At 38.5% G+C, this 26,189-nt stretch overlaps 1 protein-coding gene across 2 annotated transcripts in view; it reads left to right on the top strand.

The window, feature by feature from the left end:
• The window catches only part of MOCOS (molybdenum cofactor sulfurase), a 219,108-nt gene that overhangs the window by 184,852 nt on the left and 8,067 nt on the right, over positions 1-26,189 (top strand). The window contains exons 9-15 of one of the 2 annotated variants that reach the window (XM_071736829.1): positions 5,131-5,293; positions 11,397-11,478; positions 15,237-15,361; positions 15,943-16,048; positions 20,618-20,744; positions 23,419-23,523; positions 25,204-25,359. In XM_071736829.1, coding sequence (XP_071592930.1) covers positions 5,131-5,293; positions 11,397-11,478; positions 15,237-15,361; positions 15,943-16,048; positions 20,618-20,744; positions 23,419-23,523; positions 25,204-25,233 — 738 coding nt within the window. In that variant the 3' untranslated portion in view covers positions 25,234-25,359. Of the gene's footprint in view, positions 1-5,130; positions 5,294-11,396; positions 11,479-15,236; positions 15,362-15,942; positions 16,049-20,617; positions 20,745-23,418; positions 23,524-25,203; positions 25,360-26,189 lie in introns of those variants that run through there. The other variant, XM_071736830.1, reaches the window with a different exon arrangement.

The following is a 26,189-nucleotide window of genomic DNA, read 5'->3' as shown; positions in this document are numbered from 1 at the left end:
TTAGATTATTTTCAGTATTTTTCAATATTTAGGTAAATAAAACAAAATATTAAAAAAAAAAAAAAAAACAAAAAAAAAAAAAACACAAAAACAAAAACAAAACCAAAAACATTTGCTTCCCAATCTTCTTCCTGTCCTCCAGGCATTCTTCGGGTTTTTGTTCCCAAAGGTCTTGAGTGACACTTCTAGATCTGTCCTACATTTATAATCAGCCTCTGAAAGATCTGTCAGTCTCATTGACTATAGAAGCAAATGGCTACTTAGAGGTCACCATTTGTAATGAACTTTAAAAATCAGTTAATCCCATTCTAAATCAAGAAATTATTTGGTTTTTTCACCAGTGGCTAGAAGTAAAATAGAAAGTAAGCTCTGCAAAAACCCACATTGTTGCTAACTGCATGTTGCCTCACCCTCCACAAATCAATGTCTTTACTTCAACTTCAACCTGTATCACATTGAATGGGGAAAATAAACCATGCCACATGGCACTGGAGTTTGCAGCAAGACATGCTAGAGAAAACTTACCACAGCTGAGTGGATTCTAATCCTGAAAATCCAATTTTAAAATATTGACTGTACCAGCATATCTAGGCTTTACCATTAAAAGATTGAATCCCATAGAAAAGTACATCTTTGCAAGTCTCTTAGTGGCCTTTGTCATACAGATCCCACACTTCACATGAATTATCTCCTTACTTTAGTAAACATACAGACTTCTGAAGCAATGATTATGTGCCTTGTAATTTCCTTGGTCTCGAGGTAGAAGCCAAGCATTGAAATTCACTTCTATGTTTTAAATGTAAAATAGTTCTAGATGCTTTGTAGTTTTTGAAAAGTTAGAAAAATATTTTCTCAATCAAAATTTTATCGCCTTTTTAACCAGTGGTAAGATAGCTCCAAGGCTGTTCATGTGGAAAGGTGAAAGTGCTTTAGCAATAAATTCACTTATCTTGTAGATGATATAAGATACTTGAGATCAGAATTTCATAGATTTGTAAGTTCACATGCAGGCCTCCAGCTGGCATGGCAGGTCAAACCTAAAGCATGTGTAGTAAATGGACCTTATTGTAGGTAGATAACCACTTGGATTTATCTAAAATAAAATGTGCAGTGGAAAATTCCAGCTGTGTGTGCAGGACCCATCCCATCTGCCAGTGAAGTCTCCCTGCTGACTTGTTGCAGGATAGATGACTTGAGGGAGGGCAAACTTAATGAGGATATGAGTATAAAATCAAAGCTGTTTGATCTCCTCTTTAGTCACATAATCTACTTCTCTCCTAAACTCTGGTTTTCCTGCTCTCTTCTGAGTGTTTTAGTATGGGAGGTTCTTGACCTTCAGAGAAAATGAGAATGCAGAGTGCTTTGGCAGCTGGGAGGGTGAAGCTTGGCATGAAGATCATCAGCTCACTGCAGGGTAGTTAGTTCCTATAGCATGTGTAGGAAGTACAAACATAAAGTGTCCCTGGCCACAGGACAGGCTCTTCCATTCAGTGTTGTTCCATGAGGTTTATACAGACAGCTCAGGAATCAGAGGGCAAAACATTCTAACTCAACTTCATAAATGCCCTTTCTTTCCCCTCAGTTGTTTTATTAAATGGGAAGAAGCAAAGAATAGGGGTAAACTTTATCCCAGATCACCTTTTTTTTTTTTTTTCCCAACATAAAAATGTGTTTTAAACATGCATTTTTAAACATGAACATCTCTCATGTCAATGAATTTTGCATAATTACATAAAGCAGTGCCCAGTGAAAAAGGTCAGGACTTTAAATATTAATAACTTTATTATTCATGCAGTAGTTTTCAGAGTATAAAAATTGCATCTCAACACAGAAGATAAATTATCTTTTAATTTAAAATACAATGCAAGTTCCTAATGATCAGTGGATAAATTATACGTAAGACTCACTAACATTTTTAAACTTGCATAATTTAAAACCTATTTAGTGATTCCTTTAATGTGATTCCTTTAATGACAAGATTGTTAGCCCTCATGTTGACATTACTGTGAAGTATGGAAAAATGCAGCTCAAAATGTTTTAAAGAAAAGTCAGGGAAAAAAACCAAAACCAAAACAAAGCATGTTTTTTCAATTAATATTTTTCCATTCCAAGAACAAAAATTCTAAAGCAGATAGGATAATAAATACTGTGTAGTGGCTGCATAATGCAATGAACTTTGCTCATGACAGGTAGCAAAGACCTTTTGTTGGATGATTAGGCCATCTGCCATGCTAGAAATGAAGGTGCATGCCAGCATCTATCAGTGAAATCATGGTGTTCTTGGTTTCTTTCTGCCCTCCCTCTTCTAATTTGTCTCAGCAGTCTGAGATGGCCAGATAAATTCAGGGAATCAAGTTAGAACCTCTGTAACACATTATTTCTTCCTGCAATGTACACTAACCTGCTTTGTTACTTCACAGTGAGCTTCATTGTTGTTTTGCTTCACTGTAATGGTTTTTTTCATATAGATATTTAGTGACATATGAGCACCCTGACTCTCCTCCTGCTGCTGGTCCACTGGGATGTGGATCATCCCTGCAGCCTGGGTCATTTCTGCTGGCCTTGGGCAGGCATCTCAGATGTAATCCAAGGGAGCCAAATTAAACTGCCCTTCTTGCATCTCAAATGAAACCAGAGCAGGCAGAATTTGCTTGAACCGCTCTAGTTCAATTTCTTGCAGTCATTTAACCATCCGTCCAGCCTCTGAAATAACAGGGGAAGGCAGACTGCACAGGTCATGTGGCTAAGTACTAAGTATAGAAATGTTTATGTTCTTCCATGCTCATCTCCAGTATCAGTGTTAGGAACAAACCAGCTCTGAGTATTTCATGCTCATCTGTGACTCTGTCCAAGGCAAGTATGCAGTTATTTTGTTGTTGCATCTTTATTTATCAGGGTCCTAGCAACATATGCAATACAATAAGGTGAAAAGTGTAGTAAGTAGAGCACCATATACAGGCAACATGCAACATTATTGCCAGACACGTGTATCCACTATTCTTGTTACTATGGCAAATTCCCAAAGGAAGGGGGAAGCTGTGCTGAGGACCTGTAGTCATGTGCTTCATTGAAGAGTGGAGTTACTTGCCTTTATTTTGAACCTACCAGGGACATTTTGAATGGAAGGTCTTGATTATATCCAAGTATCTGCAATCTTTCAGATGAGATTTCCCAAAAATGCCTGGAAGCATGTAAGAATTAGCTGAAGCACTGATTAGAGAGAAGATACTTTGTTTTGCTCATAAAACCTCTTCTTCGGTGAAGGGTCAGCAAACACTTAAACTATTTCCTGACAAACTTTGCTGTCCGTTTCCAAAACAACTGAATTTTACAATAGTAAGATAGGAGTCCTCATCTTCACGCTCTTTTTCTGCTCTTTTATTTTATTCTGCTAATTATGTCTTTCAAATCCTGGAAAGATCTTTTGGATCCATGGGAGGATGTGTTACCAATCAGTGATCCTTTTTTTGGAAGAGATTTGTTAGCAGGAAATTTTTGCAGCTCTCAGGTGATCACCAGCTGTCCAAATCCATTTTGTGATTTAATTATACAGGATAACAAAAAAAAAATACTGGCCTCTCCAAAGAATAATTTCCAGCAAGGACAAAAGTCTGTTCTTTCAGATTATATTACAGTCTTTGGGCTATGGTTCCTCTCCTAAAAAGGCAAAGCAGAAATTGACATAATTTGGGTGCTGACAGTTTGAGGCACTTGAACAATGTGGTTTCAGGTGATAGTCAGACCTAAAGTTTCCGGTTTTTACTGAATTTTTCATCTATGCATACTTTAAAAATTCTAAAAAGACTTTTATAAACCAACTACATTGATAAAATACATTTCTTATCCCTAAATTTTTTCCATGCCTTTTCTGTACTCAATATGGTTGATAGCACTGTGGCCAAATTAGTTCAGCTTTAAGATCTCATTTCAGAGTGCCTGCCTTCAGTTTTCTTCAGTCAGTCCACCAGAGTCAAGCTACTGCTGCAGGCTCCTATAAAACCTGGGAAAGTTTATAAGAGTAGGATGTTGTGGTTCTGTGAGGTTTTGGATAAAGTTTATGCTATGTGATTTTAATTAATATAACCAGTGCTTCTAGCCATACTTTTCTCCAGAGAATCAGACTGTGCCTGACGTGTCTTTTCCACCATAGTATTTGCTGAAGTCTTTTGCCAGTTACTTCATGTGAGCTGGACTAAGCTTCTCTACAAGAACTCAACAAAGTTCAGCTGTAGTTAACTTTTCTCTGTATTCAACTGTGACTGTAAAGCATACATGAGTTGAAGTGATATGTTTAAATGCCCAGCATTATGTTAAAAGAATGGTATTAATATTTTAACATCCTGAAGAAAAAGGCAGTTATTAATATCACCCAAAGGCATTACTAAAGTTGCTCTTTTTGGATTTCAGTATTGCCATCTGTGTAGCGTCAGTAACAGATGTTCTTTTCACCAAAAAAATATACATGAAAGCAAGGACAATAAGCTATTGAATGTAAAGAGTGTTATAGAAGTAATGGAAGAACAGATAGCAAAGAAGACAATGTGTTTTGTGGAAGGGGATCTAGAGAACCTATCATGCTCCAACTAAACCAGAAACCTCAGCGGTGGAGGTTTTCTCAGATGGATTAATTGATAAAGTTGTTCCAGTTTTATGAAAAATATCAAAGTTTTTTTCAGAATTTTGAATTTCACATTTGTCTTGGTTTTTTGTTTGTTTAGTTTTATCTTAATTCCTACAGCTCCCATGAAAAGTCCATACTTGGTAAATTAAAAAAAAAGAAAAATTGTTAGGGGAAAAGGTTCAGAAAATGGATGAGTATAAAACTGAAAGCAGTTTTCAGAGTATTTCAGTGCTTGTTTCTACATTCTCATAGCTCTCTTAAATCAAAGTGTACCACAATATATAACAAATTATCATAACTGGATTTTGTTTTGTCAGCTCTGCGTAGTGATAGCTTAGATTTGCAATTAAGGTTTCTGTTATTAAATGTTTACATTGGTTTGCATGGGTTTTCCTGATTTCAAAATATTTCACTAACCATTTATTTTCCTTCTCTTCTCTTTTCAGCATAAATCTAGTAATACAGCTAACATTTTCTAAACCTTTGTATCCCCTCCTGGTGCTTTCCAGGTTACAGAATGGCCAGTGGGAAACCAGGGTTTGCTGTATGACCGTAACTGGATGGTTGTAAACCAGAACGGAGTCTGCCTGACTCAGAAGCAGGATCCGAGGTTGTGTCTTGTAACACCCTCAGTTGACCTCAACAAAAAGCTTATGGTCATCCAGGCAGAAGGTTGGTAAGCAATATCCTATTCTTCCTTTTGTTGCTCGTGTCAAACTCCTAGACAGAGATAGCTGCATGCACCCACCAAACTGCTCAATGCAGTGTATGCTTACTGACTGCAAGGATAAATTCTGCTCCCAGCTGTGGCTGTAATAAACAGCCCTGAGTAGTATCCTAGCTTCCTGTTAGGACTGGAAAAGTGTGGGCAGTGGCTCCCTATGCACAATCAAAAAGTGGATGCTCTGAGAAGGAGCAACGAATTGACAGATGTGGAAATGCACTGACTAATCTAACTCTCCACATCAGGAATTCCATTAGCCTGAAGGGACTGTTATTTCTGCAAAGGTAAAGGAACAGCAGCCTTGGCATCGAACACCTTGGCCAAAGACCTTCCCATTTTATTGCTGTCCCCCTCCTTCCAGCTGCAGGACTAGAGGAGTAAAGGATTCAGTGGAAATTAGTACCAATTTAGATAAGGACCAGGCAATATTTAGCTCAGCTAAATACTTGCATTAGCAGGCAAATATTTCATGATGATTTGACTTCTCTAGATTCATCAAAATCCTTTCTCTTCTCTGGTGAGAGAAATCCTTTCTGTTCTTCTGAAGAAAAAGAATAGATACAGAAAGTATTACAGAAAGCCCTTTGCTACTGGGGGGTACAAATTTTTTATTGTGCTGTTCAGTGCTGTTATCACTGACTGCTGGAATAAGTTTGTTTCACAAAAGTCACTATTAATGCCAAGTTTGCATGTTTCTGAATGGTGTTCATCATTTTCCTGGGGTCTAACATTTACTCAACCTGAATTTCTTCATCATTAATGATACACATGCCCACATTTTCAGCAGCTAGAACAAAAAGGAACCTGGACTCAGGTTTTTCACCCTTTATGAGAAACCCTCGTGTGTAGATCTGTAACTACACTCCTGTCTGTTTGTACAGTACATTTATCTTCTCCAGCTGTCTAAGCATTCTCCATAAAATTAAGTCTGACCAGTTGATTTCTTTTGTCTGGAATAGATTTGTCAAATGTACATTACCACTTCCACTAGTCTTGTGTGATTTTGTGTGTGTGTTTCAGATTCCAAAACCAATCTAGTCTCTTCTTAGGGATTCCAGACTGGCTCAGTGACACAAAAACTGCTATTTTCACCGTTCTTCTTGTAATCTTTCTTTGAAAAGGTGTCATTTATTCAAGTCAATTCTCGTGGAGCAACTTGCACCTCAAATGTTTGTAGTACAGTTGCGTAGACAACCTTCTCTCTCAGCTTTTAAATTACCAAGTGCTTCAGAACTCATTATTTCTACAAATTTAGTTCCTTTCCATCTCTCTTCCATTCTGCCAGTACCTCTAGCTTGCAGACTCAGTGTGAAGTCTTGCCCATACTTTCTGCATTTATCCTTCACATTTTCAAAGCTTCAGCTCCCTTGAGCCTTTTGATTGCTTCATTCTGCTCTTTTAAGTATGTCCTTAATTATTTTCCATGCTAGTACCACATTATTCAGACAAGTCCATATTGATTGGTATGATTGTCTGCCAATAATATCTGCACTTCAGAATCAGGAAGAAGTTTTCTCAGACAAAAATGACAGCCAAGAAACCCATTTATCACTGAGATTTACAATCTCTTGCCATAGTTAGTGCCAGGATGAAATTCACCTTTAAATCCTAAATTTTACTGTGTGTCACTTTTTTAGTCTTCACTGTCTTTCACCTTTCTTCCTATAATAGTGAGAAACATTTCCATCCAGAAGTGATTGACCAACTCTATGGATCAGTTTTCCACCCCAAAGTGATTGATCAGCTCTCCAGTGTGCTCTAACAGAAACAGTGTTGGTATTTATGCTTTGGTACAGCCAGGATATTAAACTGGAGTATTATTATTCTTTGTATAATGGCTCTAGGTACCAATGATCTTAGCACATAAGGTGGTGTTTTTATAATATTACTGCTATTTTTCACTCTCATAGTGTACCTGCAGGTTCTGTGTTTGGTTGGGTTTTTTTTAGTGTTTGACAGTGAGAGAATGGCTCTCATTTGCTTTGGGAAGACTATTCCAGAACACAGTGATAAGAGCATAGTGATGGAAACACATATGAACTGACAGGGTGAGACTTGGTGGATAAATCTGTAGGAAGTTGTGCCAATATTTATTCTGTTTTCTTTCATCTTACCTGCAGTCTAAATTTATTATTTGTTCACTGGTATTAACTTTTATTTTTCTCTTATTCTTTCACATCCATGGGTCATTGTTACATGTCCCACTTGAATCATTTCATGGCAAATGAATTTATTTTAATCAGTTGACTCTTTCCTTGAAAGTTCCATTTTAATCACTGCTGTTTTGTCCCCACTCTCTCCAGCTGCCAGTAGTTTGTTGCTAATGTAGAACCTGAAGCTGAATGCCACATGTGTAGATGGAGCAACAATCAGTGCAGTGAGGAGCAGCAGCCTCCTGATAATCCAGGACAGCTGTTGTGCAGCTCAGAGCCTTCACTGGCCTGTGTATTTCAGATCTGTAGCCCTCAACCTGCTGGTTACAGTCACCTCCAGGTCTCTTCCAGTTTTGTTGCTTTCTAAGTTTTCTGTCTCCCACTGGATGCCTCCCACCCCAACTGCTTTTCCTTAGCAACAGTAGCACACAGCTTTCCAAGTTTTTTTTCCTCTAACTATTCCTCTCCTCTTCCTGCCCTCACCCTCTGTTCAGTTGCTCTGATCTTCCCAGTGTGATGGGGACATTTCTGGTGGTGAGGAGTGGATGAGGGAGGTGGCAGTGGTGAAAAAAAAAAAAGGAGAGGCAAAACCTTCGAGCTGCATCTTCACTGCACCTCTTGCTCTGCTGAACATGAAAATCCAGCAGCTCCCAGCTGACCAGGTAACAACTGTAGCCAAGCTAGCTGCCTTCCTCCTGCTTCTCTGCAAAGGGGGCTGTAACCACTCTGCTTTCTCTACCAGTTTCTCTGCTGTCATCTGTGCTTCTGCCATTGTAAGAGCAGACTGTGGCAGTCATCTCCATCTAGAGCTCACTTTGCTGTCTGGAGGTGCCTCTTTCCAACAGATGGAGCCTGAGGCAGCTGTGCTGCTGGATTATGTGTCTCTGGTAAGTGCCTAAAGCCCAGTGGGGCAAATCCCATGTAGCTGAATTATGCAGCATTCTTAAAGAACATTTTGCAGGTACACTATTAGATTATGGTGAAGACTTTATCTATGCCAATTTTAAAACATAATGAGTCTGTTCTCTCTCCCCCTCCAGGCACATGCTTTCCTCTCCCTCCAGAACTTTTCATTAGTGGAAAATTTGTTTATGGCTGTTTTATTTCAATATAGTTTAATACTCTCTGTCTTCTCTGTCCAACAATATAAAACTGTCAAAGTGATTTAGTGTGACAGTAACGACTTTAATACCTTTTGCCGAATCCTCTGTGTGCTGAGACACTGCTTCATGTTCCTTCTTTAACCCCTGTGTGCAGACTGTCTCCATAACCAACCTAACAACCAACCTTATGTGGGCAGACCCACTGCCTGACTCACTGTGCAGTCCTGCTGTCCCTGGGCATAGCAAGGACATCAGACTGGGGCTCTAGGCAAGGCCAAAGCTGATCAAAGGCTTAGGATCCTTACCTCCCATGCCTGCAAAAATATTTGTCTTGCATAGCAGCTGGGGAGCTCGAGGTATTCCCCTGGTATCTGGGGGGTGAGGGGAGAGGAAGGTCTTGTGCTTGGTCTCTCACTGGCTGTGCTTTACTTTGGTAGAGGGACTAGGATGTTAAGTTTGAGAAACTGCATTTCTGAATTTTGTCAGAATTATTTTCCTAGACTATGTGGTTGTTGACAGGCATTTTCTATTCTTTTTGGAGTGAACAGTGTAACTAACCCTTGCTATCATGGTACCCCCTTTGAGAAAATCTGTGTAACTTTAAATAAGCCCCGTGGAGAAAGACTTCTTATATCTTGACTGATAGGTGGCTAGGCTCCTAGCAACCTAAAGGTGGGCAGGAGCATGTGCCATATTATTTGAGTGGGAATAAAGCAATATCTTCTTCTTCTACTTCATCAAATACATGGGGGCAGAAATTACACTGGGCTTGTTCCTGACTGACATGAAAGTAAGCCAAACAGAATTTAGCTGAGAATACTTTTCTGTAGACTAATTTCTCTTTCCATTTTAGCTAACAATCAGCATTGCTCTGACAAGAATCTGACAAGAATGGGCATTAGTTTGTCACTGCACAGAGGGAGAAGGTTTGAGTGTTGTAAAGGCCCTTTAAAATATTTGAGTAGAAAGATGCTAGCAAAACTAAGCAACTCATTACACTTTATGGAGTTCATTGTGCCTTCAAATAGTCATGTGTTACTGCCAATAAAAATAATGGAAATTAAGTGCATACACTGACGAAAGAATGTACATGAATAGTTTATATTTCAGTCTATTGAAATAACAGACCTCTAATTTTTCCCATTGACTGAAAATAGGAGCTATAAGGACAAGAATATTTTTTTTTGTATTAATACTGTGAGCACATCTGTGAATTTTATTATCAAGCAAATGACCATGGAGAATGACAGCTTTTACATTTTAGTAACTGGCAATATTCTGCTTTATTTTTTTGCCATGAGATAGAATAAAATTGTAATTAACAATGCTTAACTGACCTAGACATCACTGTAAAATGTGTACTGTTCAATAAAAATGTGGTACACTTCCTGGTATATAAAAGCAGGCCTTCTTAAAGCCCTGAGACTCTATTTTAAGAAATTTTGTGAGTATGCCTTGCTTAGAAAATATTTTTTAAAGATATAACAGTTGAGGATGCATACAGGATGAAATGTTTCAAATTCTTCTTTTCCAGAAGGAATGATCCTAGTAGTTATTTTTTAAAAAAATACAAGAGCATTAGTTCTGGTTTATGACATTGGCTTATTTTTTCAGGTTGTTGCAATGGAGTTCAAAGCATTTATTACTTACATGGTTTATTTTTCTAAGTGAACCTATCTTTTCCACGTCTATAATTGCTTCTGAAGTAAAATAACTTCATTAGCTAAAAAATGAGTAGACCTCTTCCTCTGTTGATAGCAGATTATGCAGCAGATCTGATAGTTGAAATATAGTAAATCCAAACTAAGTTTTGTTACTCTTCAGAGGATAATAAAGCAATTTCATTTCACCATATCACAGAGCTGTTAGAGCTTACAGCTTGATTCTCATTTCTACAACAATAATACAAATAGGAAGTAATGAGTGAAATTAAAGCACGCTGATGTGAAGCTGGGGTACAGATCAGTCTTGGCCAGTTTACGTTGCAGTATAAACCCTCTGCTCATCATTTCATGTTACTGCTTTCAGTTAACAGAAAGGCAAATAGTACAGCTTTCTTTTAGTTATTGTAAAAACAGTACAGCTTTTCTTTTAGTTCCAATAAAGTTCCAGTAGCTTTTCCATCTCTTTGGCTTATTCTGTTCAATAGAAGAAAATTATGGAAAAAATTGTTACATAGATCATTGCCAAGGATTTCTCATCTGATTTAAACATAGACAGATGGGAATAATTCTTTCATTACTGCGTTCCATACATTTTATCTCTAAATTATTGCAGTTTTATGACATGTTATATTTGTTTGAAGAGTCTGTGCTTATGTTTTCCCTCCCCTCTTTCTCTCCATCTTTCATCTTTCTGATCACTCTATCGCACCACTCAAAAAAACCCCAACCTATCAGTGATTAACCTTATCTCCTGATTTGCTAGAGGAAGCACAACAATGATAAGCTCATCCTTTCAATAAAAAACATGACTGAGGCAGTAATTCTATGCCAGTTTCTTTGCCTGAGAAACACAGAGAATGAAGTAACTCAAAGATGAAATTGTGTATTCCTTAATGTGATTTGGGTACCAGGGTCATCTGCAGCCTTTGCTCTTTGCATTATCATTTGGAGCCACCTGCAGGCAGAGAGTATAATTTTAACAAAAAGGAAGGATTTTTAACACACACTATTTGGGATGCTGCTGTGATTGTGAACAGGTGCAAAAATAAGAACTTTTTTCATGACCCTATGTTTCTGCATAAACATGTGTTGTTGTTTTTTTTAAATGTGATTTGCTCTCTGCCCACCTAGGCATGGACCCAATATCTGTATCACTAGAAGAAAATACTGGAAAAGAGGCTGTGATCTGTGAGAGTAAAGTGTGTTCACACAGGTGAGTGAAAGCAGAGGGGAAGTGAAGCTGAAAATCACTGCAGTGAGCCTCAGAACATGATTGAATGGACACACAGGGGCAGAAGTCCTTAAAAAAAGAGGTGGAGGGTTGAAAGCAATTAATGACTTAGTGGACTAGGAGAGGGCAAAATTAGATAGGCAAGTTGACATGCACAGCATATCTGGTAGAAAACACTAAAACCAATAAACATTAAAAGGGATGGCACAAGACTGTAGTGACTCAGCAGTCACTTGAGTAAGGGAGATTTTTGTTTTACTTGCTGCACGGATGAGAAAAGGGAAAGGTGTCTCCAGCTACTTTTAAATGCCAGCTGGGGGCCTCAACAGGGCTCTGGTTCTTTTATTTGACAGCAAGGATGCTGGTAGCTTGGCCCATTTTATGCTGTGCAGATTCAAAATTGCTAGAACCTGCTGAGGCAGTTCTATTTCTGCTGAGGAAAAAATAAACAGTTTCCCATATTTACAACCCTTTCTAATTTTGTTTTGACCACTCATGTTCATCAATGTCCCCTAACAATCTTGGGACTATTGCAGGTGAGAATGTGGAATAACATTAACTCCAATCAAGAGGTATACCACTTCAATGAAATATAACATTATGCATAGATTAATTTCCTATCAGTGAACTTGAGTGTTTATCCATCATGTTTTCTAAGTACTTCCCAGTCTCATTAAGTTTTCCAAGTGGCAGTGTATCAAGTGCCTTTCTGAAGTACATTTGCATTATCTACTGTTTCTTTTCACTGAGTCTCTTGGTTAATCCAACTAGAAGGGCCACATACAGATTTACATCTTCTTTTAACTAAGGTATGTGAATTCTTTGTAACCCTCTACATTTGCTTCTTTGAGGATAACATATAAACAAACCAAGAGAAACCTGGCCATTTTCCCCATGTAACCATGAAAGAAATTATCTTCTTCTTTTCTAACTATTCAGGTAATAAAGAGGATCTTTTTCTCAGAAGTGTATTTAACTCAGGTAGTGGAATTCACCCAAGAGTCATTTGTTTTAACCATCTGTCCCATTTCCCTTAGTGTTGACTCATCCTTAGCCTCCCCATGGTTAGCTCATCTATTACAGGCTCTAAAATAACCTAGGTTATCTTTCTCTCTGTGTGCATATAATTGGCTGCCATACTATTTATTGCAGCTTGTCTTTCTGACTCTGACTGTCATTTTTAATGTATGAAATAGGAAAATTTCATGGGAAACTGATTAAGAGTTCTGAGGAGGAAGAAAAGGATGAAATGCCAAAGAAAGGGGAGATGGAAGACAAATTGCAGAGCGGACTGTGATTAGCAAACAAGCAAAGAAGAATACAAGGCAAATTATATAAACTACATTGATGAGACTCCCAAACTGCTCAGACATCCAATAGTGCTGATGCCAGGTTCTCAAGAAATGGAAATGGGAGCAAAACAGTGCCTTGCAGCAGGACAGGAGGTGATTTGTAGCCAAGGGTCTTTCCTGCAAAATGTCTGAGTTCAAAAGTGGGACCAAAAGTCTTTGTTCAAAAGTTTTTATTCAAAAGAAATCCCTACAAAGGCATTTTCCATCTATTAATTCTGCTCTCAGATTCTCTGATTTAGGTTAGTCTGAATTTACCCTGATACAGCTGAGAAACACACGTGATGTAGAATCTGCAGTCAGATGAGGAAGCTTCATTTCACCACAGCCACAAAAGTTTAATGAGCCCAAGTTTGCCTTGTGAAACAATTCATCAGTGTTAGCCTTCATCTCAGCAGAGGCTGTCCATCAGCATGTGCTGTTCTTATCAGAGGAGTATGGCTTTCTATATAATACCCAACAATGGACAGATGTAAATAGAAGCTAGTGATGGTATGGTTATCAGTGTTGGAGAAGACTAAATATTTAAGTTTGGTGCTCTGCTCTAACACAGCCTCCTTTTGAGAGGGCCACAATATCAAAAAGGTCAAAGGAAGGGTATCAGGAGACAAAGGCATAGTTAAGAGCAAGGTGAACTGAGACTGTTGTGAATAAATGTGTGTATTGCATCCCTTGGGATCAATATTCAGACTTCAGCTGTCCTTGCTCTATAAATTACCTAGCTAGAGGGACCAGCTCTAAGGTACTGAAGCTAAGTGACATAGTAAGAAGATGAGTGGGGAACTCAAGGCAGAGAGCAAGTCAAATCTGAGCACTAGGCCCTTCTTTATAAATTGTCTGACATGTGCCAAATGAAATGTAATGCTGACAGATGTAAAGTAATACTCAACAAAGATGAACATAACCAGAAAACAAATAGAATTGAGCTGCAACACAAGGACTTTGAATAAGACCTTGAGATGATGGTACTTGCTCAGAAAACAGTCTAATACTAAAGGAAAACAATTGGAAAACATTGGAGTCCTGGAAGACAAAAGTATGTAGTGACATCTGATGAAATGCTAAGAATGATATGTGTCTCTAATTCAGCCACTGTGACTCAAAATGGTAAGCAAATAAAAAGAAGACAACATTTTGATCCTGATTTATGCAGTATTAAGCCCCAGAAGGCTTCTAGAGGTAATTGGGTCAGGATATAATTTAAATTTTCCACTTCTATTTGGTGAGAAAACATATTTGAGGAATCTATTTCACCTGCAGTTACCCTGGAAGATTCATGCCTTCTCACCAGCAACATTCTCCCTAACACAGCCATCAGCAACAACAAAAGAGCCACTCAGCTTAGAATCTCACATGGAATCTTGCCTTTTTACCCTTATTTCTTGCCACAGTGCTTGCATCTCCAAATACCAGAGTTTCATTTCAGTTCTAGGACATTACTGGGTAGATGCAGCTGTGGTTGGCATCAGTCCAGCCTCGGACTGGGGAGAGGGATTCAGAGCTGTGCCACAATCAAAATTCAGAGTATGAGGAGATATCTAATCCCTGCAAGATTACAAAATCTCTGATTTCACTTGTCTACTGTATGTCATCTCATCCTGAAGTCTCATACAGATGGGAACTACTTACCTCTTTCCATTAGCTGTGAGGAGAAACCACAAGTACTTTATGTGAGAAGTTAGGATTACCCACGGCTGAGTAATCTAATGGAAAATAGGACCACTTCCCAGTGGTCTGATCTATGCCCTCCCTGAACTGAGATGATCTCAAAATCCTTCTAGGAGAGATTACATCCAAATAAAGAAGGCATATGTGTTGCCAGCCTTGCATAACTCACTAGACAATTTTCTAGTAATGGAAACCATCTTTAGTATAGACATATTTGGTCTTTGCTAGTGGAGACATATGTTCTAATGTGTAGAGTCTGAATTAAATTAATTTAATTACAGAATTAATATCGTTGTACCTTATGGAATCATTAAAAAGCACATACAGCGTGGCACAGTGAGGCAATCTTAAATTCAACTCAGATTAATCCTCTTTGTTTTAGTAAAAAGCACAGATCAGGGAATAACATGTTCACGATACTGTATTGTAATAGTGTAATATAGGCTACCAGTCAGTGTACTTCAGTCAGTCTTGGGTGTTATTTAATCCTTTATTCCACAGTAATTTTCTGTACAAAACTAAATTAGATCTTGTGAATATTAATTTCAAGACTAACAAAGTAAGCCGAGAACTTCCCGTCTCTGTTTTATCAGTCATCAGAGATTACTGAATATGTATTTTGTATTGGAAGAAGCAGAATAAACATGTTTGGTTTCATCTTCAGTTTTGCAAATTAATGTTTTGGCAATCAAATTTTGCTGAGTCCCTCTTTTCTCATAACAGGGTGAAAACATATGACTGTGGAGAAAGAATTGCTGGCTGGTTCTCTTCTTTTCTTGGTCGTCCATGTCGCTTGATAAGACAATGTTCAGACGTGAAAAACAGGTCACAGCAGAAAAATACTAAAGGTCTGTTGTCATTCTTAAAAATAGTTGTGACTTCTCCCTTAGTAAACATCAGGCTCACAAACTTCATGCTGATTATCTAATTACCCTGATAAAGGGTGAAAGAATCATTCAGTATTGACCTAGAAGGTTTCAAAGGGTACATTTCAACCCAAACTGTGTTTATGCTGCCCTTCTATTCACTACACCAGACTGAGGGTTTTTTATCATCATGACCATGATTTTGTCTGGAAACTATATGATTGTTTTGCAAACTTATAGTTAAAAATCTATTAAAATTATTTACTCTTCGACTACATTTCATTATAAAGGGTATCAAATGGAAAGAGCATCAAAAATCAGTAGACAGACTGTAAATTGTTTTACAAATTTGGTAAAATCTCAGCTCAGTTTCTAAGTGCATTGCATCATTATGACTTATAGGTCTGAGTGAATTCTTTGAATCTTTCCATAGTGTCTGGCATGGAATGAATAAATTTTTTATTGAGATTTAATAAAAGGTTAAAGGAAGGATAAGGTGAAATTACTAGTACAATCATCTTGATACTTAATTCTCATTTTAGAATACTGGATTCATTTTTTAGGTCTGGCATCTGCTACAAACATCTCACTCTCTCTTGTGAATGAAGCACAATACCTCCTGATTAATGTTTCAAGCATTCGGCAGCTGAAAGAACATATTTCTGCAAGGTAAGATCCTTCTGTCTCCAAATGTCTTGGTGATCTTTGATTCTAGGAATCATTCCATGAGATGCAATATTACTTTTTGATCTGGAAATGTAGACATAGTTACTTTTCAGTGTTAAAAAATATATAGGTACTGAGGTGGAGTAATTATCCATTACAGTATGACATGAAAATTTGGGCTAAGTGTTTGAACATAATCTTTCTGCCAGTTGTCATCAGGAAACTTAAAAAAAAGTTATTGTGAAATTATTTGGTGGCAGGAGACTGCTGGGAACCAGCCAGCTTCTGTTTGTGGGAAGGACAAGGATAATTAGGTTTTCTCAAATAATCTGGCAGGTGAAAATACAAAATCTTGCTACTTGCTGAACTATTTCTTTCCTACGGGAAGGATTGAAATTTACAGAAAACATTCACAACAAAAATATTTTTAAACTGCCTGCAGGAGTGGGTTAATTTAATTTCTTAAATGAATGTAGCTTTACTTGTACGTAAGTGGGAGATAGAAGCAGCAAATGTAACAGCCAACCATAATTCATAGAATCATAGAATCATAGAATTGGCTGGGTTGGAAGGGACCTCAGAGATCATCAAGTCCAACCCTTGATCCACTACCACTGCAGTTACCAGACCATGGCACTGAGTGCCACATCCAGTCTCTTTTTAAATATCTCCAGGGATGGAGAATCCACCACTTCCCGGGGCAGCCCATTCCAATGCTTGATCACCCTCTCAGTAAAGAAATTCTTTCTAATGTCCAACCTAAACCTCCCCTGGCACAACTTGAGACCGTGCCCTCTTGTCTTGCTGAGGGTTGCCTGGGAAAAGAGACCAACCCCCCCCCGGCTACCCCTTCCTTTCAGGGAGTTGTAGAGAGTGATGAGGTCTCCTCTGAGCCTCCTCTTCTCCAGGCTGAACAGCCCCAGCTCCCTCAGCCTCTCCTCATAGGATCTGTGCTGGAGTCCCTTCACCAGCCTAGTTGCCCTAGGACAAGGAGCCCAGTTCTGATCAAATTTTCATATGCTGACAATTGAAAGTTGCTATTTCTTGAATATAAGTAGCTCAGGCTCAAATTCCAGACACAATCTGCCTCCAAGGCCTGCATCTGAGCTGTTAATCCCATAGCCCTGGTATTTGTCCCCGAGCCCCGTTTTCCTGTGTCACCAAACTTCCCTGCCTCTGCTTGGAATCATCTTCTCTCATCTTAGTCACCCACCAAACATGCCCCTGCACTGAAATTCCTGGTTTGATTAGAGAAATATATACGTATATATATACACACACACACACACATATATGTGTATGTATTTATATGTATCTGTAAGAAGGGTACTTGTATAGCTTCAGGATTTAAAACCAGTGACTGAAATGAAACATCACTACAGACCTCTGAAGCTCACTTTGCCTGAGGGCTTTTTTTCATTAGAAGACAGTTGGGCAATTTTAATATGTCATGGCAGTGCTCCTCTGGAAAAAATGCCTGGAAAAAGTTTGAATCAGAGCCCCTCAGCTGTTTAGCCTACTCTTTCTTAGTGATTGTGCCTTATTTTGAGGCTTGTCTGGTTTGGTTACATTTGCTTGGGAGAACAACACTCACAGGCATCCCCTGCTGGGTTTTTTCCATGGTGAGATGAACCTTCCAGTAACGGGATCTGAGTGCAAAGAAGACCAGAGGGACCAGCAAGTGAGAATGAAGGAGAACAGGGAATTTTTGTAAAACACAGTCAGATGATCCAATGGTTTTGCATCTAATGTTTTCCAGTACAAGGCTTGATAATCTTTTCTTCAGAGAAAATTCCAGATATTAGTGTAGTTGCCATTATGCCCGAGAAGCATCTTGCTTCCCATTCTGTAGCCCAGGTTGGAGAACTGTTCAGCCATGCACTGCTTCCTTAGGGTGATGGAGAAATGAATTCAGCATTGATATAAAGCAGCATAGCAGTTTCAAACTGGAAGAGGGTAGACTTAAATTAGATATTAGGAAGAAATTATTTCCTCTGAGGGTGGTGAGACACTGGCACAGGTTGCCCAGAGGACTTGTGGCTGCCCCCTCCCTGGAAGTGTTCAAGACCAGGCTGGATGGGGTTTGAGCAACCTGGTCTGGTGAGGGCTGTCCCTGCTCATGCAGGGGGGTTGGAATTAACTTATCTTTAAGGTTTCTTCCAACCCAAAACATTCTATGTTTCTATGATTCTGGGATCATAATTTCACCCTTTTGCTAAATCATCCTGTATGAACTTTCCAAATACTGAACTGTGCAATTTATTTTCAAGAATCTGTACATCTGGGTCTTTATTAAATGTATTTCTTTTATAGAAATATTAATTAGCTTTTTGACATGTGGGGTATTTTGCCAAGATTTATAAAACAATTTTAATCTTCAATTAAGTTTCAACAATTTCTCTTTGTATCTTTTGTGAATCTTCCAGCTTGCACTTGATTCTTTAGAGCCAATCTAAAACAGAAAGAGCAATTTTACTAAAAATTAGAATGCAACTTACTGCTGCAGAGCTATATGTATATCAAGACATCTGCCTCTCTGGTGTAGCCTTTAGAGGTCACCTCCATGAAAATCCCCATGGTCTGGGATTTTTGTGCAGAATATGTGCAGATGTTCTTTCTAGAAATAAATCCCTGAAGTTGCAAATAAACATTTTCAAGTTTGCCTGTTACATGTAATGTGTTCTGGATTGCAGGGCCCACTACTGTGAAAATTCAAAGTAACCAGGCCAGATTAGACAAAATACACTGATTTTCAAAACAGACCCTCGTTGAGATTTGCAGGATGAAGGTGCCTGTCACTCCATCCAGCTAATGAATATCTTGGTGGGAAGAGGGGTGCACATGACAGACATTTACTCAGATAGCTGTTGCTAAGTAATTAGGATCAGTTCTGAGGGTTGAGGATGGGTGCAGGAGAAGTAAGGTACTTTGGAGGTGAGCCTGAGCAGGTTGAAAGCAGAGAGTTGGAGAGTAAAGGCGTTGCAGTCTTGGAGGGTCAGCAACAGGAGATAAAACAGTAGAAATGAGAAACAGTTTTCAGCAGCTGGTTCAGGATGCTGTAGGTCCAGCTCTGAGGTTACTGGGGCATTTGATGCCCCCACTGGTACTGGCTGGGGTGCCAAGCACTGATTTTTCACAAAATTATTCATAACTAGAGGCTACACAGCATCCAAGCTCCAGGAGCCCACAGCAAAGCTGAGAAACGCCTAAATGCTGTTTTCCTCCCTTTCTGAGCTTCAGCATGGGTTACACTTTCTGTTGATTCCTATCTCCTCCAATCATTATGAATTGTGTCTCAGCCAAGGGATTGCTGGTGGGATCTCGAGAGAAAACTTGCAGCCCTGCAGCTTCCCATCCTGCTTTCTAACCCCCAGGCTGCTGCTGGAACCCTTGTGAACAGCAAAGGCTCAGTGGAGCAGGACTTGTGTGGTTTGACTGAAAATCTGCACAGGCACTTTGTACTTATGCACATTTGTCTGCTAAAGAAGATAATCCAGACTATTTTAAATAGAATCTCTCTGCCAAGACTGCTTGATGTGAACAGTTTTCCCTGTGCTTTGATTTTGCACATTTTTCCTCATTTTAAATAAAACATGTTTTAAACTGTATGGCCTTTTTAATTTTTTTTTTCAGGACAGTAGCATCTCTTTTCACTGCTTACCCAGATTTCTGCTGTAGGGTGTCATATCCCAAAGCTGTAAGACCACAGCTGATGGAATATTGGAAGCTCTTCATGCCCATAATAGCTAGTACAAAAAGAAATGTTCTTCCCCACTAACCACGGTACTGAGAGAACTGCCTTGCAAATTTTAGGTCTGTCTTTTTTCTGGGACTGGTCAAGTTCTCCTTTAGAAGTAAAGTATGACAATTCAACTGATATTTATATGCAGTCTGCTGCTCTGTCTGCCTCATGTATGTTCTCTGCACTGACACAAATATACACTCCGGCAGTCCAAATGCTTGTAAAGAGGTGGAGATATCACCACACAGAAATTATTTTTCTTTCAAAACACCTGTCATTTGGTGAATCTGGTGCATCCAGAAGGCAAATAATAATAATATGAGGAATGCATTCTCTCATGAAATGCTTTTACTGGTTGTTTGAGGTGTTTTGTCCCTTTTGCTACTGCAGCATATGCAGAATAAGTTTCTATATGCCTTCTTTTGAGAAGCATTTTATGAGTGAAATTATTGCTAACTCAAAAGACCTTTTCATTTGCTACCATTAGCCTTACATTTGCTAACTAATAAATTTTCTCATGTGCACTGTTCACAATTCCCTGCCTACATGCTTTCGTACCTACTTCACAGTTCCAAATTACACCTCTGAGGAAACCACCCAGAAGATTACAAACTATAGTTGAGGGATTACAAATTGCAGTTGAAGGTTTACAGGTTGTAGTTGAACAGCTTGTGCCATTTTCATAACCTTTGTAATAAAACTTGGTCCAGGTGTTCTGGAGAAACATTTGCTGAATCATATTGGCTGCTAGATTGTTACACCACAAATATCTAATGCAGAACTAGTTAATAAACTTTTTTTTTTTCCTCTCTCTCTGTTCTGTGAAATAGATTGGAAAAACCATTGGAATTAGAGGAATTAATCCAACGTTTCCGTGCTAACATTGTCGTCAGTGCACCAGAGGCCTTTGAAGAAGAAGAGTGGGCTGAGATTTCAATTGGTGCTCTGCGATTCCAGGTGTGAACTCATCTCCCTTGTGCTATTCCCAGTCTGTAACAAAGTATTTTGACCCCTAGATACAAAGCAATTTTCACAGGCTTTTAGCTGGAACATGACCAGTGCAGTTTGTGCTGATGAAATTCATGAAGTGTGTAAAAAAACCCAGCCATGCTGTGGCCTGTGGCAAACATGCTTCAATATAATTGAGAGGTTTTGACATATTTCTCCATGTTTCTTTTTATTTTATATTTCATAGCATTTCCCACCTCTACCCAACTCAGTGGAAAAATGATTACTGTTTTGAGACATTTGCAGTATTTAGCCAGCATGACATGAGACAATACTGTTTGCTTGTTAAGCATAATTGTCCAAATATAACCCTGGATTACTGCCAGAAGACTGCATATAAGTGAATAATCACTGCCTATTTCCTTCCGTTGTCTATTGCCCTCACCTTATTTCTCTCTACATCTAACTGAAAAGGGGCTGTAGGGAGGTGAGTGTTGGCCTCTTCTCCCAAGTAAATAACCATAGTACCAGAGGAAAAGGCCTGAAGTTGCACCAGGGGAGGTTTAGACTAGATATTAAGAAGAATTTCTTTACTGAAAGAGTAGTCAGGCACTAGAATGGGCTGCCCAAGGAGATGATGGAGTTACCATCCCTGGAGGTATTCAAAAAGCATGTAGATGAGGCACTTCAGAACATGCTGTACTGGGATGGTGATTTTTTTTTTCTTTCTTTCTTTCTTTCTTTTTTTTTTTTTTTTTTTTTTTTTTTTTTTTTTTTTTTTTTCCTTTTTGGGTTGATGGAACTTAGAGGTCTTTTCCAATCATGGCAATTCTGTACACATTTTTTGTACACATTTATTAAAGCTGTTTCTAACACTAGTCTGGTAGGATTTTTATGTATTTTATGCTTCAGATCATATCTGACAAGATAATGTGCTTTGTGCTGTAGAGGAAATGCTGAAGAGTTAGACTTTGTTGGCAAATACATTTTTTTGAGAAAAATTCCAACAAAAGATCCATGGAGAAGCTATATATGAAACCTAGGGGAGTCAGTTACACATATATTACATGTTCCATTGCCTGAGATATAAAAGTGGCTTATGCATTGGTTTCTTTAGGATGATAATAAAAGTCTGAATAATAAAAGAAAAATCAAAAGCTAAAAGATCTTTTAGCTTTAAGTGCTAAGGTCAGATCTAGAAGCTGCAGCATACATCACTCCTGTTTATTTCTGGTCAGAATACGGTAAGAAATGTAGAGTCCATTTTTTCAATAAGGGTGGAAGTTATGACATCTACTCTCATCTTATGGTGTATATTGATCAGTAATCTATAATATAAGTTAAAGAAAACAGGAAAAAAAATTTCAGGAAGGAGATGAGGACAAAATCCTGGGTGTATAGCTTGTTGAAGGCTAGAGATCTCAGCTCAGGATCTTGTTCTAGAAGATGCTGTAAAATTTCAGAGTAAAAAGGCACTGCTGTTACTGTCATTGAAATACTTTAGGAATGCAAGGTGAAAATAGAAAACTTTATGCAGCTTGCATTGTCTTTTCCAGTCCCTGCTAGGTCTTTATTCGGATACTGATTTAGGAACAATAGAAATTTTATTAATGGTACTCAATGCCAGGAAAATGATTGAAGAAGCTGTTGAACAAGGCAAAGCAAGGAAAAATATTTCCTCCTCTGTCTTGTTTTCTTGTTCCTTTAATAAATTATTGAAGCTATGGAAAATCATCTGAAAAAACTGAGCCAAATGTATGGTTTTGATGATTACACTGAAGAGTTGTACAAGCAGTTCTAGATGTATCTCAAAAAACTGAAGTAGCACTTCAGATCAGCATGTAAAAATGTTTCCAGTGTCAGGTTTAATTATCTGCATTATTTGAAATGTATGACATATTTTACAAAAGTGGAATATGTATTTTGAGACACTGTTAAGACAGTGTCTATAACATACAGCTTTGCTAAAGTTCAGGTTACAATACTGAGGGGAACTGGAATATTGCTTTCTTCTTAGTGTCAATTGTTTAAAAGGTAGGAAGAAATTCAGTACATTTTTTCCTTAAAAACACACTCTAGTTCAAACAAGAATTAGCTTTAAGAACCATGCTCTGTATGGTGTTCGAGGTTCTCATTCCTTCTGTTTAGCTCAACTTGGGAAAATTCACATCTTGCATTCTAATTGTAAGTTCTATGTCTGTAAGGAAGAATGCAGGATATTGTGTATTTCAGCTGCCTTGAAACAATGTAAACCAAACCCTGATAGTTTAACTAAAAAAAAAATCCTCCTTGGGCTAAATCCTTAGTGCTAGCTTAATTTTGTATTCAGTTCCCCTTTGGGCAAATAACCCTGACAGCACACAGATGAAGTGAAGCCATCAGGAAATACAAAAATGTAAATGTTTTGGATTTCTCAGATTCTGTCTGTGGGAAAGTTTTCCTGAAAAGAAGAAAAGAAAAAGTGAATTTAAAACTCAGTGAGACCTTCCCAAGTATACCCTTTGAAAATGTACCTATATTAGGTGAACAGGCCTGACCTTTGACATAATTAAAGCATAAAGGAACACAGGAAAAATATATTGAAGTTATGTTTTTAAGATATTATGATGGTCAAAAACTTGTATCGTTCTCTGTTATACTGCCTTGATTTACAGCTGTCAACCTTATTTAACTGAAATTTCAGGTTGTAGGTCCATGTAGCAGATGTCAAATAATCTGCATTGATCAACAGTCTGGGGAACGAAACAAAGAATTTCTGCAGTCTTTGTCTGCTAAGAGAGGCAGAAAGGTCAGTACAGTACTCCAAAATAGCTGTATAAAGGATCTAGTGACTCCACTGCATTGTATAGTGAAATATCTGCTAAGAAAACATTCACAGTTAAGTTATTATTTGATAGTTACCATTTGTTTTTTCATTAAAGAGGATGCACTGACAACCCAGATATGACATGATTTATTTCCATAAATGTTCAACATATTTTTTATTCAGAAATTGACTATAAAGATGCAGGTTTTTTTGCTATGCTTGCTTTTATTCAGTATGTGCTGCTTTACAATGTGTTTATTTTGGTCTTGAAAAACACGAGCTGATGTGCTTATGTCATTGATGAAAAGAAATCTGCAGAAAAATCAGTGTTTGAAATGATACAGTTTGCTTGTAAGACTAGACTTCATTCTTACTGTGAGAAACTACTGAGCAGAAAAAAGGGAGCAAATGTGAATATAGCCAAAGTGGAGAGTAATTGATTAAGAAAGTGACTGGAGAATAAGTGTGAAATAAAAACATCCACTTGGAGCCATTCTTCCTAAGGTTGAATTGCTTCTTGGAATGGCAATAGCTCAGAGAGTGGCTAGACAGTTTGGCAATCCAAAAAGCTTCACCACTCTCCTCATAAGTATTGATTTAGCTGAAAATCCTTACTCTAAATTAATTGCTTCCTGTTCATTAAAATTCTGTTTTAAAAGTTTGTCATCCAGTTGGGGCTCAGAATCCTCCTCAGTATCAGCCAAACACCAGAGACTGGGCACAGCACGGAGGCACAGCAGTAACAAATAGGTTGAAAAGTATTCAACACCCAAACGATGCACAAACAAGTTACAAATAATGCATTCTTTGTTTGGGGAAAAAAAAATAATAAATTGATTTGTCTCAGTGACTCATTAAGCAAACAAAGGGCTGCATTTTCAGTGAATGTTATCCTTGGTGAATAGCCCTGCTGAGTCTGTCTGGGAGTCAAATGCCTGGTGCAGAGTGAGATGGGGACAGGCTGTCCAGGCACAGCTTCCCTCTGACCCGAGATGGCTTAAGGTTGTACAGCAGGCTCTGACACCTAGATCTCTACAACACATGTGCCTTTATGAGATGAGCCCCTGGCCAGGGTGGGTAGCCCGAGGACAGAAGCCCTCTGCAGGTAAAGGTGAGCCAGAGCTGGAACATCTGGGACACTTTAGAGTGCATTCTGACACTCCTGAGAGGGAAATTCTGCACAGATGCCACGTGGGATGTGTATGCAGAGGAGTTTCTCTACCCACGTTGGTTTTACTGGATTATGACTCGAATCCTCCATAGAAGAAAAACACACTCTATTCAGGGACCCTCTCAAATGGCATCAAAACCTTACCCAGGACACAGATTCTTAGGCAAGGCAAAGAATCTTCTGCATGTTTGCCACAGCAATGATGAGCTTCACTTTCATTCTGATCAACTCAGCAATGCAAAGATTTTCTTGTTACAAGCACTCCTAGAACCAAATAACTGCTTCAAACAGAATCAGGCAAACAAAGAGAGCAATCCAGCCTCTTGAGAAGAACCTGGAGCCAGATAAAAGATGGCTGGCAAGGCAAGGCACTGCAGAGCATAGTGCTGCTGTTCACAGCAGGGGAGTGCTCTGCTTCCCTCAACTGTGCAGTGATATTCATGCTACAAAGAACTGGACCCTCAGCTTTTCTTTTTATTTACTTTTCCCAGCCTTCAGCACTGCTAGCAGATGGGATCTGAGGAGCCTGCCCTGCTCTGCATAAGGCTCCGGTTAATTTGACAGCTGAAAGAGAGAGTTTGAACTGGTAGTTGTGCCTGAACTGGTCCCTCAGAACCTATCCCTCCTGCAAGTCATTTGTGGGGTGATGGTCACCAGCTGGTTAGTAGGGAGTGGCACCCAAGGACTGTGGCATCTTCTGTGTGCTAACCTGACCTATCAGAGGACATTGATCCAAACCTGTCACAGTTTGAAGTGGAGAAAGAACATTGAGTTCGTGTGACTGTGTTAAATTGCAGAGCTAATCCCTTGGTGACTCATGTCTCTAGCATGTACTTTTCTGTTAAGAAGTCATATAAGAGACTACATTTTCTTTTTTTTTTTTATCAGACACAGTTTCAGTGAAAGAATTTATCAGTACTTGTTCCCAGCTGTCAATAATGCCATTTGAACTACAAAAACAAATGCAGCAAAATAAGATTTCAGCTAATTTCCCAGTACAAGGAGAACTGGTATTTTTGAAAGGCTGTTGCAATTGCTTGATTTCCAGATATTAAAGATACATATGAATGGATAGCAAATACTAAATGTTTAACAAGAGAGCACAATGTCAATATTAGCCATTTTGTTTTGTTTCTCCAACAACACTAACCCAGAGAAATATATTGAACTTTAACAAACTGGAAGCTCAGATGACAGCACTGCCAATGAACTTCAGTAGTGAGCTGAATAAAGTAAGCCTTTTAAGAGGTAGTTCAATATTTATTTCTGAAATCATATTTTTCTCCATCCCTCTGAGACTCTGAGAACCTGGTGCTCCAAGTTTAAAGATTGAGGTTTTGCATAGATGGATTGCAGCTGAAAGTCAGAACCAGCTACTGTAATTAGTCACGTAAGCAATTTGCATGTTTCCTGATAATTATAAAGCAGGGTCCTGAAACCTATCCAGCTACTTTTTAGGTAATATCTTAGCATGTTA

Source organism: Heliangelus exortis, chromosome 2 (assembly GCF_036169615.1).
Source record: "Heliangelus exortis chromosome 2, bHelExo1.hap1, whole genome shotgun sequence".
In the NCBI taxonomy this organism is placed as follows: Eukaryota; Metazoa; Chordata; class Aves; order Apodiformes; family Trochilidae; genus Heliangelus; species Heliangelus exortis.
This window is presented reverse-complemented; position numbering and strand designations above follow the sequence as displayed.